We start from the raw sequence: 17,330 nt of genomic DNA, 5'->3' as shown, positions 1-17,330 counted from the left end.
ATGTTGTATTTTTCTTCTTTTAAGTCATACAGTTCGGGACTAATTTCAAAGTTTAAAGGTGTGATGATATTGCACTAACTATAAAAGATTTGAGTTCAAATATATGCATTTGTGTGATGAATCTAGTTATTAGTTGCTGCACCTATGGGGTCATCAAGGATTTGCCACATGGACCTCTTTTTCAACATGAGACTTTACCTTAAACTTTTAGCACTGTTGATAAAAAAATATTAGCTTTTAGCACGAGAAAGGGCAGCGCGTTAATGTTCGGTTAAATCAATCAAATGAATGTTCGTACTAATTCCACGGCATAAAATGAAAAAAAGTTAATTAACAATGATTTGCTCTGATAGAGAGATGCCCCCCTACATTCTTCGTTTTAGTTGAGTGGTAGAAAATGGAGTCCTGTGAAAGCAGAAAAAGAATCTGAAATTTCGTGTTTATTTATTTAAGATGTAATAATAAGGTATTAGTGTTATATAATTGGAAAAAAAATTTAAAATATAAAAAAGTGGGAGCATTAAATGACAAAATTAGGGTATGGTGCTGGGCATGTGTAAATATGAAAATGTAGGAATCTAGTGCTGCAAGAAAAAAAAAGGATGAGGAAGGACATATATACCTTTTTTAACCTTTATTGTAGTAGCTTTGTTGCTTCCACAGGACAGTTGATCCTTTTAGGTACTTGATTGATTGGTGCATGCATGTTCTGTCATTCGCAAGTATTTGGGATGAAAATAAGCTACATCTGGTTAAATTTTATTAAGTTCAATTACTTAAAAATTATTAACTTGTCAAGTCTAATTATTTAATTTTCTGATTTGAGTTTAACTTATTTTTTTAATAAAATAATTTTTTAAACATGATTTTCCTGTTTTAAATGTTCGAGTCCTATTCAAAATTTATTTTAAAACTTATTTTATTGTTGACCCGTTATAAATATGTTAAATACTATCTTTAAATAGAGAGAGAAGACAAAATTCTTCTTCTTCTTATTATTTCTATTATTACTCCTACTTTTACTTTAAAAATCGATACATTTTTTTACAAAATAAATAATATTTATGATATAGCACAATAAAAGTATTTTGTTAAACTAATAATCAAATCAATGTTATTTATACATAAAAAATTTATTTTCATAATTTAATTTATAATTTTCTATCTTCTCGTTAATAAATTGAGAAAAAAAATTTAATAAAAATTCTTAACCTGATTTTATATTTTTTTTATTTCTGAAATAATACAATTGTTTGTATAAAGTTTTTTCATTTGACTGTTGTTGTACAGTTTTAATATGATAAAATATTCATTATTAATAATGAGTTTATTTATTATTTAAATTTTAAAAATATTCATTCAATATGTAAAAATAACTTGGTAACAATGTTATATATACATTTATTAAAGAAACAATGCTGGCTATTGTTTAAAAAAGTGTTGATTGGTTAATTAAAATAAGGTCTGAAATTAATTTATCTTTTTGTTATTTTAATAAGACTCCTCTTTCTTTAGATCATATGTTAAGCATAGATACTATTGAATTCTTGTGGCGTAGGTAATGTATCTAGTTTGTTCTGTGATTTGAAATGATTAACCCCGTTTTCTATATATATATAAAAAAAAAAAAGTATGCAATTTCTATAAGAAAATAGATATAAGTCTACAAAGTATCATATTTACAAAAAATTTCATGTAAATATTGAAATTTCTAATGTATTTAAAGACGTACTATAGCAAAGCTCTTCCTAATAAGGATACCAATTCTCCTCGTTTGTTGGGGCTTCGCTTGAGGACTGCCACATTTAGGATCTCTTAGATCGTTTGAGGGATAAGAACAAAGATCATATTTGTTATCAAATAAAATATAATAAAATCATCCTTATTTATATACACGTATGAATGTTTTTCTTAGTCTTCTCCTTAATTACTAACATATGGATGCATTTATATCTTTATTATTATATTAGTTTTACGATGTTGGAGATCCTGTGTGGAATTTAAAGCACAAGAGAAATTAACTTGAGACATGAATAATGAGAAGACGAAAACGAAAGTGGAGAGATAACCTTGCTTCCAAATATATGGGAAAATAATCTTCAGGAATTAATTTAAATATTACGGAAATTATCCTTCATTTGTTCATATGATTATTTGGAGTAGTTTAACCATTTTCTTAGTTACTAACTATACTAACTTCTTTAAATTAATAAATCTGCAAACATAAAGTTACTAGCAGACACATTAAACTCAACTTATTTTCCTATATCAGCTAGATTAGCTTATGTGATTAACTATGAGTTTACGATAACTATATGATTTGAGATTGAACTATGGTAGTATTTGGATTAACTTTTTGAGCTTAAAAGTTACTTTAATGTTAAAATTAAAAATACATCCTAAAAAAGAGTTTGTTCTAGCTTTTAAAACAAGGAAAGTTTATTCTTACTCTAAACTTTTGTTCAAAAGTATCTGTAAACTTGTGCTCACTCCAAAACAAGAGGATGGAGAGAAAAATTGTGTTCGATGATAAATAGTTGGATAGACTCTATTCATGGGTAGTAATTTAGGAAAAGGAAAAACAATTCAAATGTAAATTTTAAAAATATTCTTAGTGTTATTTTTAAATTAATATTTAAATTTTATTTCAATAACTTATGTCAACATTAAATACATTTTTTTATCAAAATAAATCTCTAATATTAATTAAAAATAATAACAAAAGATTTTAAAAATTGAAGCAAAATTTTGTGAAAAAGAAAGATTCTTTGTATATTTAATCATGTCATGTATATGTATAATAATATAATATAGTTCTCAATCTTGCAAATGATACAATCTTTTATTACATTCTCTTTTCTTTCTTAAACTTGTGATTTTATTATTATTTAGTATATACTTTAAGGTTTTATAATTATCAATAAATTTTATATGTTTCTATTTTTCAATGCCTTTTCTTTTTTTCACTTTCAAAATAATTTTCTTGTCTTTCTATTGACCAACACAAAGACATTAATTATAAAATTAATAAATAAATATTTTTTAATATAAAATACTTAAAATTATGAAAAATATATTATTATATTATTTATAGTATATTTTAAAAATTTTAACCATTATCCTATAATTGACCCAAAAAATGAAAGCTATTAAATATATTTGGAATTTAAAAGTGGGGACAAGGCATTTCCGTACATCTTGCAGAAATACGATGCAACCACACAAATTGGCCAAACGTGTAGATATCTGAATAGTAGCATCATGTTTACTCCAACTTTTTCTTTTCTGATTTTTGTGCCAAAGTGTAGAGATGAGTCTCTGTAGGCCACCAATTCATGGAAAATGGTGTGCACTGTGTTTATCTAAACCTTAACATCCCCCATGCCTCAAAAGGACACAACCCATTTTAAAATAGACAAAAGAGGTTTTGGTCAATAATGTACTCATAATCCTCACCCTCTTCTATAGCTATTAATTGCTCCAAGTTTGTGGGTTATTCTTTTTCAACAAACAAGGTAAACTATATGACCCCTCATGAATCAAGTACATTCAACATTTTATACAATATTAGTATATCTTCTTGTAGCTTTCTTTCATACTTTAATTTTACATCAAACTTCATTTATCACATATTTTTATATGACGCGTTCACCTTTTAGATAAGATTCATATATTCACATAACTGCCACATTTCGATATGTGAGTGAATGCTAGCTAGTTGTCGTTCGTTTAAAGCCCTTGGAAGCCTTGACAATGCAGAGTGGAAAGAACAATGGAAATTCTTACCTAACTCTTTGGATTATTCAATTTTATTCTCCATGTACTTTATCTTAATGAACATAGAGTTTGCAACTACTAAATTAATCATGATTCTTTCACAAAAGGTAAGTTCTTATGTAGTTTAAGGATATGTACAGGACTTGATTATCTTACCATTTAGTTTGTGAGAATCCCTTTATATTATATCCTTGCATACAACAAACACTGTTTTTGTGATGAACACTAAAAGATTCTAGGAAATGTTTTAGTTTTTTTCTGGAAATAGAAGGAACAAAGTTATATAAACCAAGAAAGCTAGCCTTAACTAGAAGATACGGTACATGGGGTTTGGATTTTTGGTTTTCCATTCTTAAAAAGTGGTTTCATGGTGATAGAATATAGCCCCTTATTTTGCATAATGGCAAAGCACTATGATATGCCTTTACTAGGAATTTATAAAGTACAATGGACTTACGAAGGATCTTCCAAATAAATTCCAACACATACTACCCTTTCAGAGATGGTTTATCTGGAATGTTCTTTAATTGTACTTCACCACTATCTGACTTTTATTTTTCTTTTTTCTCTTACCAACCATCATGTACTTCACCCTTATCAGATTAGTTTAGAATTTAAGGAAACGTTCAATAGTGGAGAATCACCTAATAAGTTTATATTGTTAAAATGCAGTATCCAAGAAAATTAAGGAGAAAACCCTCCAGGTATAAGACATTTAAAGCATATATAAAACAATAACGTTTTGTGTTTGCAAGTTGCAGCCTAGCCAGCCTCTTAGATTTGCCAAAACTTTTTGGATCTAATCTCTTGGGGTATATATATATATTTTCATTATCATTTCATGCAAGTGGGCCACAACAAAGAGAGACACATTAGCAAAATAAATAAGACTATAATCAAATTTATATTATGCATGTTAAAAAGTGACTACCACTTTTTGTTACCTTGAACGAGATAGGATTAATAAGGTATTTTAGGTAACAAGAAGGGTTGCATAAAAAGTTGAGAAGTACTATTTTAGAGAAGGAAATAGATATGTCAGCTCCTTATATGCTGTGAACACCAACAAGGTGTTGAGTGAACATGAAGCGATGAAGACCCTTAGGAAATATGATGGTTACTACAGTGTTCTTGAGACATCTGTAATATCATAAACTGGTTCTAATGAGTGCCACTGGCCTCATGCACATAGTGCTATTCAGTTCCCATCCAATCAATTTGAAGAAAGCTTAACGTAAAGGATCAAAAATTCAAAAGTGAGATAGAAAAGGAAAAGCATAGTGAACACAAGTCATTTTATTATATCTATTAGTAATGGATTCCAAAAGCTATCATTCCAATTCTTTATAGTTTGTCAATTTAATTAGAATTGCTATTAGGTAACAGGTAACACTAAAGGAACATAATTTAAGGTTCATTAATTTTCCCACAATTATGACCTAGTACTTTGTCTATGCTAATGATGAGCACTGAAGAAACTGGTAAACAGGACAATAAGGAGTATGATCAAGTTAATAGAAGGGTCTATATGATGAAATGGTTGGAATTTAGGTACAAGATGTTATTTGCTTAAAAATTCACAATTGCTCCAACACAGTCCCCTCAATCCATATATATGTCAGTGCCTCATGAGTCATCATAATTATAATAATAATGACCATCTAATATCAATTCTTGCTCCTTTTAAACTGGCCTTCATTGCGTCATCTATCAAAAGGAATTATTGGTTGCAAGAGTTTTCAATTTTCAAAATTGCTTCTGAAATTGGTAGGGACCTCTAGAAAAGCTCCCCTGAAATCGACTTTGGCATCATTTTCTATGTGCTAAAAAATATATAAGTTGTGAATCATACCATGTAAACATTTCGATTGTGATGACCACTGCAAACATATCAAACAGTGATTACAGATCATATTGGTCATAACTAAAATAAAACCTTGTCCTTTTACTTATTTTGCCATCTTTCGATTTAGAAAACGTTTGAAAGAGTTTATGTAGAATTTATGATTCTTATAAATTGTTTTAATTTATTTTTATAAGTTTTTCAGTATAGTTCATTAGAATAAATATTTCTTAAACACACCGTGAAGCATAACAAAAATTTAAGCACCATCCTCCCACTGCACAATCCTCTTGTTCATAAAAGGCTGTATCCGGTGCCAAAAGTTGAAGTCATAAATTTCCATTACACCATATTACCAACGACTAATGTGAAGATAGAGCCAAAGATAATATATAAATTACCTAAAGTAATATTAATACCCATAGCCACATAAATATAACCCAAGAACTTTATGACATGGACTCAGGACAGCCACTTATATGATAAAAAGTTGTCTTCTCCTGGATGTATATCTCATACCACATGCATACATTAGAAGCACTTGCCAATTATTGTTGAATTTCAGCTCATGTAAGCCCTAGTAGTACCATGACTCTTTGCTCAAACTGACCCCACTTTTTCCTATAAATTCACCCCACTTCTCACACAACCTTCCCCAGTTCCCATATCATTATCTCTGGCTATCACCATACCTTACAATACAACCAAACCCATAAAGAATCATCTTGAAAATTAGTTGCAAGTTCCAACCATGGTTCCTAGTGAGATCAGAGGAGTCCAATACCTGGCACCTGAAAACCCATTCCTAGTTCCACCCAACTTTGCCTTGCTTCAAAGTGAAATCCCAAACCTCCAGCTCAACACCCTCTTAAGCACCATCCCAAACTCCCACTTCCCACCATTAGGCCATGAATTTGTAGCTCCTCCCTCTTCATGCCTCAGCAGCAACTCAACTTCCGATGAAGCTGATGAAATTCAGTTCAATATCATAGATGAGAGGAAACACAGAAGAATGATATCCAACAGAGAATCAGCCAGAAGATCAAGGATGAGGAAACAAAAGCACTTGGATGAACTTTGGTCACAGGTTGTTAGGCTCAGAAATGAGAACCACAACCTTATTGACAAACTCAACCATGTTTCTGAATCCCATGACAAAGTCCTCCAAGAAAATGCACGCCTCAAGGAAGAAGCTTCTGATCTTCGCCAAATGCTAGCAGACATGCATATTGGAACCTCTTTTGCTTGCACCATGGAAGATTTGGAGGACCTTCCTTGCAACACTTCTCAACTCAAACCTCTTCCCTCAGCCTCAAACCAATCAATCACCCCTGATGACTTGATTCATGAATGAGCCTATTTTCCCCCATATAATATATAAACATTAATATTACTCTTATGTGTTCCTTTTTTTATTTACTTTAGATTTCTATCATCCAGTGGTGCCTCCTCCATTGGAGCTGTATGAGTTTATACAATCATATCATATCATATATATCAAAATAATTAACACCTTTAGATGTTCATTTTTTTTTTCTTGGAATCATTATAATATCAAGAAATTTTCGTTTACGTCCATAGTATGAAACAAATAAACAGTCGCTAGTTTAACATATCGCCGCGTACTTATCTTGAATCGATTTAGCAATCAAGCAAAAGCAGTGTACCTAGGCAAAATATGATACTATCTTATGAAATTAACAAAATTAAAATGGGGTCTATATCATTTTCATTCACACTAAATACAAACCCAATAACGAAAAATGGAACAGTAATTATATATATATATATATATATATATATATATATATGTGTGTGTGTGTGGGGGGGGGGGGGGGGGGGAGGGGGCGGTGGGGTAAGAAGGAGTGAGAAGTGAGGTATGCACGTGCAAAAGTAAAACAAGGTATCATAAAACCGAGAGAACAGCCGAAAGGGTGTTCATTGTTGCACAGAGAATAACAGGGCCAATACGACAAATGGTGGTGGAGGTGCTGGTGGTAGTGGATCATCACACACATTACTACCACAAGAAGCAAAACATATAATCAAAAGGGTATCCACTAAAAGCACAAAAATAACTGTTCTAAGGTTTTTTCTTAGGCCTCCTCGGTACCCCAACTTTCATTCTTGTGTTGTCACTAATGTGGATTATATAATATATAGTGGAGCCAATGGTTCAGGTGTTGCTTGAAATAGTACTTTTAACAAAGCGACAAGGAAGTGCATGCACCACACCAGCAAGGTCCAGCAACATGTCTATCCAGTTCTCCACCCCTTCCAAATTATTGTCAAATTGTGTCTTGGTGTGTGCTATGAATGTGAAGACAGTTTCTGCAGAAGGTTGGGGATTTTGCTTAGATTTAAATTTGGCAAAATAAAACCAGACAGAAGATAAACATGAATTAACTTGAATGGAGAGAGGCGTGTGGCATCATCATCATTGTAGTGTTGACAAGCGAATCTTTATAGCATTATATACAAATCTTGCAGCTTTTTGACAATCGTCAAATCAGGTCACCTTCTTGTTGGATTGCTTCCCAATTTTTCATGAAAAGTCAAAACCCATAACCTTCAACAAAGTTGTGATACTGATTGGCTTCAACGCCTTGGTTAATTTTTATATAATATTTATGTTAAATTTTTAACACAACTAGTTAATTAAAAATACATGATAATGTAATTTATAAATTAATTATTATAAAATAATATTTATTTATGATATGATAATGAATTGAATGAAAGTGCATTTAATTTTTTAGCTCGGTGTATTTTAATTCAAATATTTAAATATTACTCTGAAATTTTTATTTTAGTTGATGTCTTTTCATTTCGCCTATCATCAAATATTCAACACGATTTAATAATTAAAATTTCAACTAATGAATTTGTTCTTGCCAAAAAAAAAATTTATCAGATAAATATGGTACTATATACGTTACTTATGTGTATAGCTTCATATTTTTTTATAATAATTTTCTAATATTAATTTATTTTTTAAAAGATTTGTGATATTCTAAAAATATATTAAGATTAATAATTTTTTTTTACAATATTCAGAGAACTAGTATAATATAAAAAAAATAAAAATCTAACTTATAAATATTCTAATTACATATTGTTTCTCATATTATGATTATCACAAAATTAAAAAAAAAATCATATCAAATATTTTAAAGTGAGGTAATTAATTAATTTACCCATCTTGTAAAAATATTTTTTATTTTTAAAAATAAATATTAATTTTAGAAATTTAATAATTAAATTTAATTAAAATATATTAATACTGTAAATTTTTTTATATTTTTATATTATCATAACTTATTCTATTAGCAATAATTGTTGAATTTTATAATAATTAATTTAAAAGTTATATTTAACATGTGCTTTAATTGATCAAATATGTAAAACTTTTTACACTAATAATATAAATATTAAACTTTAATAATATCACTTACTAAAAAAATTGAATAACAACATTTTATGACTTCACACTTTAAATTTTTTAATATTTTTATCATTATCTTATCTTTTCATCATCATTTTAATCCTTCATAAGGATTAATTTTAAAATTTTAGATATCTTTTTAAAAGTTGAATATATCACAAAGTTAATTTTTTTACTACTTTTATTCCTTTTAAGTACTAATTAATAGACTATCACGTTAGATCTTTAATAAGATTAATTTGATGATAGATTAAATTTTTAAATGATTGATTTAGTAATAAAATATTTGAAAATTTAATATAATAATTATTTAAATTTAGAAAAAAAGCTAATTTAGTATTTTAAATCATTGGAAGGGCTACTTAGTAATACTATACACTGGCTTAACGATTTCCTCTCATTTTTATTTAATATCATTTCAATATCATTTCTTACTTTTAACATTTTGAATTTTGAAATTTTTACAATTTTAATATTAATCCATATTAATTATTAGAAGTAATATTATTTTATTTTATATATAATTTTGTTTTATCTCTTTACAAGATAAGAGTCGTTGACACTTGACATGGCAATCTTTATTTAGACACCAAATCTTAACTGTTCTCTTTACTTTGATATACTGCTTCATGTTAAACTTTTAAAATCAATCAAGCTATCATAAAAAATTAGTAAATGTTTCACGTAATCTAATTTAATTTTCCCTAATTTTTTTATTTTTTATTTTATTTTCCGTCGTTGACTCACTGTGACATTTTTACAAGAGAGTATTTAAGGATTAAGTATTATAATTTCTTTAAACTCACAAATCACTCTATTTATCTCTTACACAAAGGAAAAGGTTAAATTTATCTCTTACTGTCAAAGTTTTTCGTTTATTTTTATAAAAAATAAAAGGTTCATATTTTTTAATATATAATCATAGAGAAAATTATTGAAGCAGTAATTCACGTGTTGAATATATTTTTATAAATATCAAATTTTAACTCTTAAATTATGTAATTTGTATTATTACATATTCTAAATTTTAGATAAATTAAATATCCAAAAAAATTATAAAATTTTGTAGAATAGTTTTATATACGTTAAGAATTTTTAAACTAATAGTTAAATTAATAAAACTTATGTCTATAAAAAGTTATTTAAAGGAGTAAGTTAAGCTAAACTTTTTAATACCTTCACTAAAATGAATTAAAAAAAAAAACCATGATTACAATTCACAATTTAAACATGGAAAAAGAGAAAAAGTCGCTTCTAAAATGTCATTGCAAAGTATAGCGTGAAATTATGATGTTTTGAAAAAATGAATTATAGAACACAAAAAAGGTTCATGAATGAATGAGTTTGAAGGTAAATAAATAGTTAAAAAAATTATCCGTTAGTAATAGAACTCTAATTAAATTTATAGTAGTTATTTGCATAAAGTATAATGTTTAAGGATCAATTTGAAAAATAAAATTTAGGGTGTTTACTTACAAATTTAGTAAAATTTAAGAATCAATTGGTCTAAAATAAAAATTCAGAATATCTAATTGCAGAAAAAATAAATTTTAACAATTAAGATAAAATTAAAATTTAAAGTGTTTATTTAAAAATAAAAAAGAGTAAAGTTTAGAGAACTCAGTACTCTTTTTTGTATAAAATATAGAACATCTATACATATGCCAGAAAAGCTATAAATTGTGATTGTCATCACGCCTAATAAAAACACTTGTTATAGAATTTGTCCATGTTCGATGCTTACATTTTTTGAACAAAATTGACCATGGAATTTTTATGTTTTGACTTTCTGTATTCAAGGATCAATTTACTCAGAAGGCCTAAGGGGAACCCAAAATCTTCTGAAAACAAGACAATACACTATGTTGAGCAAAACATAAAATAAAAAATAAAACACACTATTAAATTAAAATGCTCAAATGTTATAGATGGAAAAGCATTAGATAACCATTATATAAAATTTAACCGTATGGATCCCATTTTGTTTTAGTCTAAGAGGACTCAGGCTTGTGTCATACTTGATAGTGACTTAGATGCACATCTTATGTTGTGTTTTATGTACAATTACCTTTATTTTTTTTCTCATCACTCAGAAATTCTTCTTCCATCCTTCCCTTCATTTTCACTTTAAGGGTGTTTTTTGATATATATATATAATTTAATTAAGTATATGTTTCATAAATTCTTATCACATAAATACATATATCATAACATTTTTCAATAAGTTTCATCACATAAACTTCTAGAGCCAAATTACCAAAGTATCAGTATTTCTTCGGAAATATTCAATCCTTGAACTTGGAAACAGTTTTGTTGATGATGAGTGACATGAATTTTTTGCAATGCCATCAATTACATGTGAATACAGTAAAGAAAAATTCATTTCAACATTAAACTATATGATTTCCCAGCTTTATCACGCTTTGTAAAGTCAATAACATAAAAGGGAAAGGGAGTTGTACAGAATAAATGTAGATCATATAGAAAGAAAAAACAATACAAAATTAATTAACACCTGACTTTGCATTTTGACTTCAAAGTTTAGACATGATTAGCTTAAGCCATTTTGTATTGAAATTCCACACGCAATTCAACTCAACCCATTTGTCAAAGAAGATAATACCCACAAATTTGTCAAAAGAAGTTAATCCAGTAGTGTTATCTCAACTACATGCTCTTATTGGCTAAATGGATTGTGTCAAATTTTGTCGGCCTCATTTTCAGTCATTCTCTATTTTCCACTTCTCTACATTTTGGACCTCTCTCCGAAACTACCCTCACTTTTCATCTACTTTTTTAAAAAAAGATGCACCCATATAGTTTTCTTTGCATATGTTGTTAGAATTCAAAAATGGTTTCCTATAACATCTAAAGACATACACTTGTGACCATTTTTTTCATCCATGTTAGCAATCACACTTAAAAAGGTGTCATGAGACTGTTTCAATATTTTTATATACATTCACAGGTTCATGTCTAACTCTAAAATCATGAATTCATGATAATGACTTTCTTGAAAAACAAAAGCATGCTTCATTCCTTAAGCACTATGTCAGGATCTACATTGACAACACATGTGCCACTATTGTTACTCTTAAATATCTCGTGTCACTTTTATTTAAGAAATTTTTTCTTGTAATCATATTAATTATAATATTTAAATAAGAGTAAGAGTAGTAATGACAAACCCACGCCTTTTATCCCCTTCTCTGCAAATATTTTCACTCTAGGAATAAATGTGCGCCTTGATAAGGACAGCCACTCCTTGAACTACAGTATCAATGAACAGTCTCAACTACAAGCTTAAGGATCCTTAAGGATGGATATTCACCATATACCTGATGTCTTGATTTCCCAATGGCCTAATTACAAAAGGGTCCAATTTTCAAAAGCATTAAGGCTTCAGAGTTGTGGGTTGGTGCCAGTATCTGGAATGATCAATTTGTCAGCCTTACCAAAAAGCAAAAGAAAACAGCAGGCAGAAAAAAAATGATATTACATATTCTTCACATTGACATTTTAGTATTAAAAAAATATAAAATTTATATGTTGTGCTGAAAGTGTTGTTTATCAGTTATCAGAAAGTTCGCATTTAATATTATCATATATTATTGAGATAAAATCTAATTTTGATTTATAAATAATACTCAAGAAATTACTCTTGTCTCGGTGACAATATAATCCTTAATGAACACAGTGACGAGCTAAAACAAAAAGCATGAAATAGCAAAATCAAGGCCCATTGATGTCTTGTGTGTAGACATAATCCGTGTGAGCAACCATTGTTGTTTTAGCCACACACTCAGTCCTGTCTAGTCCTTTGCAAGCACCAGCATCATTATTGAACCGTGTCTGCTCCTAAATAGTACAAGAAAATTTACACATAAGGTATGCACAATGTGCTTAATTGCTTATGCTCCTGACTCCAGAGCACTGAACACAAACATAAACATAGTAACTGAGCAAAACATAGCTTATGAAAGAGCACACTTACAAGTGACACTGTCACATGGGAAGCAGACACTGGTCTATGAGAAACAGATTCTGGACTAATGGAGTTGAATAAGAACCTGCTTTCAGAAACAGTGAGTAGAAGAAGAACAGAGAAAAAGGAAAATGTGATGCACCTTGCCATACGGTTGTATACGCCTAAAACTAACACAAAGGGTGAATGAAGGAAAATATATAAATTGAATTGAAAGTGTGAATTTCCATGAATAAGCATTGAAACCATGCAACCAGAAAGTCAAAGCAAATTCAATACCCCCATTAATTTAGAGGTAAATGCTTCCTGTCTTTCTAGGAAACACCAATATTTAATTCAGAGACATTACATTGAGAACTGAGTAGTGAGAACCGTTTTGCTCCTTTTTTTTCTTAATTGGTTAGCACTATTCTTTATGTTTTTGTGATGAGAGGCAACTGTAGAATAAATTAACAAGCTCACAGCTCACTTGCATGTGATGGACACTTGTTGATGTAGGAAATTATAACTTTTTCCATTTTCTTTTACAATGCTTATAATTCACATTGTAACTAATGAGTCTCGTTACCTTGTGCTTTAAAGATATTAATTTAAAGATAATAAATACATAAATTATAAAAATTACATGGGTGTATTAAAATTTATGAGAAAAATGTAACATTATACTTTTCAATAAAAAAATTACATCTTTATTCCTTAACTAATAAAAACACTGTTTAGCTTTTTTTTTAATAGTTAATTGACAGATAAATAGAAAAAATTATTAAAAATTGTTGAAAATATATTAAATATTATATTAAAAGTATATACAGTAATACACTTTTAAATAAAAAAATATTACTTTCAATCATTAATTAGAACCTTCAAACACTTATGTATAAATGAAAATCTTTTCCCCACAATCTATTGACCATAATTCATTTGAGGAGGTTATTTTTTGTACCACTTTTTCTTAGTTACACTACCCCTTTTTTTCATTTTTAGTGTTTAAAATATGAAAGTAATTGATACTTTTTAGAAATTAAATTTTGAATTTCATTTATAAATTACTTTCAAAACTATTTTTTTGAAATGATTTTATATTTTTAAAAAATTAAACTTCAAAAATAATTTATTTCTAAAATTTTATTTTCAAAAAGCGGTATTAAAAGAAAAGTCCTTTACATTATACTTTAGGACAAAACTTAAGATACTTTTTAGTGTAGTTATATAATGAAAATTATAATTTCACTTATCTGTAATAATATTAAACATAAATTTTTTATTAAAATAAAAATGTAATAATCAATACAAAAGTTTTGTCCTGAAATTTAATGTTACCATTTTGGGCCATGAACGATGAATCCATCCCAAATGGAGACCTGTTTGATGCGAGTGACTCTTTTCCTCTCTTGTAATTGTCTAACCCAAATATGGCCCATAAAAAGGGGAGGTTGCTGCTTCCCATATGGGTGATGAAGAATCAAACGATTATAAAATACAGTTTTTTTTTATACAATAAAAATGTTGTTAATGAAAAAAAAAACTAATTAAATAAATATGTGGTTACAATTTAAATCCATTTACTATGTTAAGTTGTAAAGACTTCCAACATAAAGAAATGGTGATAACATGTATTTGTGAAGCTTGCAAATACTAAATAGTACTGCAGGTTATAACATTAACATGAAATTATGAAATAAAAACTATATTAAAATATTAAAACTATAACATTTACTAATTAAGAAATTAAAAATAGTAAATTTTTATTAGAATTTATGTTAGCTTGCATTGAAAATTATGAAAATAGATGCATTTATTGCGTTATTAAAAAACTATTTTTATTTTTTCAATGGTTCGATGATAAAATAAAGACAATGACAGTGAGATAATAATTAAACTACTTAAACTAAAATTGAATTAAAGTGTTAAACAATAAAGTTTCTTGTATTCAATCATTTTTATTTTCTACAGCTTCCGAAACCCAAACCATAGTCATTCTGCGTCATCAAGCAAAGCCTGTAACTTTGAAAACATGTTAAAACTTTCTATCAATTTATAACATATTTAAATTCACGTTTAAATAATTATTAATTTATCTTTATTTGAACATTATTAATTATAATTTTAACATTAAATTGTATTTATAAATTTTTGAATATATCACGCTCAACCTGGAATTTGATGACAAAAATCAGAATATGAAAGCAGTTAAATTTGATGTAATGAAGAAATCAGAACCCTAAAAAGAAAGTGAACAACATATAAACATGAAGAATTATATTACGATGAATCTAAATTTTCTTTTGTTTTCTGGAGTAAACCATGCCACGAATCCCATCGGGGTCAGCAACGAAGCCCAAGGGGCGATAGAAGCCCAGAACTCGGGGCTCCGAATAGAGGGCAATATTGGAAATTCCCTTGCGGAGGAGTTCCTGAATCAACCTCTCCATCAGGGCTCTACCCAGCCCAATCCCTTGGAACGAAGGGTCAACCACAACGTCCCATATGATGGCGTTGAAAACGCCGTCACCGGTGGCTCTCGCGAACGCCACCGGCCGCTGCGTCTTCCGCTGCTCCACCCAAAGCACAGCCTCCGTGTGCTCCAACGCAACCCGAATCTTCTCTGGGTCCCGCCTCGGAAACCCCACCGCCACGAACACGCCGTTAAGATGATCCAGGTCCAGCCCCGTCGCGCCCCGCCGCACCGCGAAGCCTCGCGATTCCAGTACCTCGTCGGTGACCGAGAGTCGGTACTCGCTGTTGCTCGAGGACGAGGAAACGGTGACGTTTCGGGGGTGGGTTGGAGGCGTTGCCACTCGAAGACGGAGAGAGGGTGGGAGAGGGGCAGAGATTATGCCACGTAAGAGCATTTTTATTTTTAAAAAAATTTGTTGTTATTTATTTGTTTTCTTTTTAAATTGTGTTTGTGGCTTTTGGAGGCACAACTGCACAAGTGAAGTGAAGTGAAGTGGAAGATGGAGTGAGTGTTGGTTTTTGTTGTGATTTGTGGTTGTGAGAGAGCCTCTCTGGATAACGTTCTATTTTGATTTTGTGCAAATTTTATTTAGATTTACATGCTAGCAGTGTATAAAGTGAGAAAAAATTTTCTCTTTAGTTTTTTTTTTTTTTGCTATTTTCTCTTTATTTGAATTAAAGTATCTAATAGATGTGATTATATTAAATTAAGGATGTATAATAATAATATCAAATAATATTTTACAGAAATAACATGATATTATTGAATTAAATATATTGATAATATTAAATATTATAATTTTTAATAAAAATATATTATCTTTTATTGATTCACAGATTAAATCATATGATATTACTGAATTTAATATATTTCTTTAAATTATTATTTATTAATTTTTTATTTAGTGTGATTGAACACATTTGATAGTTGAATTTTTTTGGATTTAACGAGCTCCATTGTTGAGTTCTTATGAAATAGTTGAGAAATCTACATTTTGTTAAGATTTAAAGAGGAATGATGAATTAAGAAACTCAACTATGAATATTACAATAATGAACCTGGAGCATTTTACATTTTGAAATACGAGGAAAGATTCTAGTGAAATCAAATTTCTAACCCTCTTATCTATCATTATATTTCTAAAGTGTCCGTGATTGTTAAATATTTTTTATTTTATAAATCACTTTCATTAAATTTTCTTATTTTAATATAATTTTTTTTCAATCTTAAAATTTATGATTGTTCAAATAGAATTAATACAGTGAATTAGTATCTACGACTATTGATTCTCATGAAATGATATTCTGTCGGTAACGAGCCACCAATGACCCCAATAATTTAATGAAGTTATATGATTTTTGTAAAGGATTTCTTAATTTTGATTTCAATAATAATACGATTGCTAAGAAAATGTCTCTTAAATTTTACTTGGTGGTGACAATTATATGTTGAAAAAGAAATAAAACTGATTTTGTCTCTATCTATACGACTCTTAATTTTTTTTTATTAATAACTGAAGAGTATAAAAGAGAAAGGAAAGGAATAGATTAAATAAAAGTTTTATTCTTCAAAATTCAAGACAGATCAAGATGGATAAAAGTTTGTGTTGTTTATCGTCCCTATCTTCAAAATGTTTTTATTAACACATAAAAGTTTTACTGTTTTGATACGCTTTATAAACAATTCAAAATTAAAAATTTACAACAATTTCTAGTGAAAAAAATGATATCAATATTCTTTCTCTTTCTTAACGAGAGGCCAGTAGTGTTAGCGTATTTTGGCTTCCTATCTTCGTGTTAGTTGTTGTTTGGTACGTTTTGCT

The 17,330-nt window shown here is 28.8% G+C and overlaps 2 protein-coding genes across 2 annotated transcripts; one reads left to right on the top strand and one right to left on the bottom strand.

Annotated features, from left to right (window-relative positions):
• The first annotated feature begins 6,331 nt into the window (after positions 1–6,331).
• LOC113869796 (basic leucine zipper 43-like) lies at positions 6,332–6,974 on the top strand. Its single transcript, XM_027506272.1, has one exon. The coding sequence runs from the start codon at positions 6,372–6,374 to the stop codon at positions 6,972–6,974; it is 603 nt and encodes a 200-aa protein (XP_027362073.1). The 5' UTR covers positions 6,332–6,371.
• Positions 6,975–14,845: 7,871 nt separating this feature from the next.
• LOC113869644 (serotonin N-acetyltransferase 2, chloroplastic) lies at positions 14,846–15,974 on the bottom strand. The gene has a single exon (XM_027506077.1). It carries the CDS (start codon positions 15,900–15,902, stop codon positions 15,324–15,326), a length of 579 nt encoding a protein of 192 aa, XP_027361878.1. The 5' UTR covers positions 15,903–15,974; the 3' UTR covers positions 14,846–15,323.
• Positions 15,975–17,330: the final 1,356 nt, after the last annotated feature.

This window comes from Abrus precatorius, unplaced genomic scaffold (genome assembly GCF_003935025.1).
Source record: "Abrus precatorius isolate BTA unplaced genomic scaffold, Abrus_2018 Scaffold6, whole genome shotgun sequence".
Taxonomy (NCBI): Eukaryota; Viridiplantae; Streptophyta; class Magnoliopsida; order Fabales; family Fabaceae; genus Abrus; species Abrus precatorius.
Note: the sequence above shows the minus strand (reverse complement) of the source record. Positions and strands in the feature narration are given on the sequence as shown.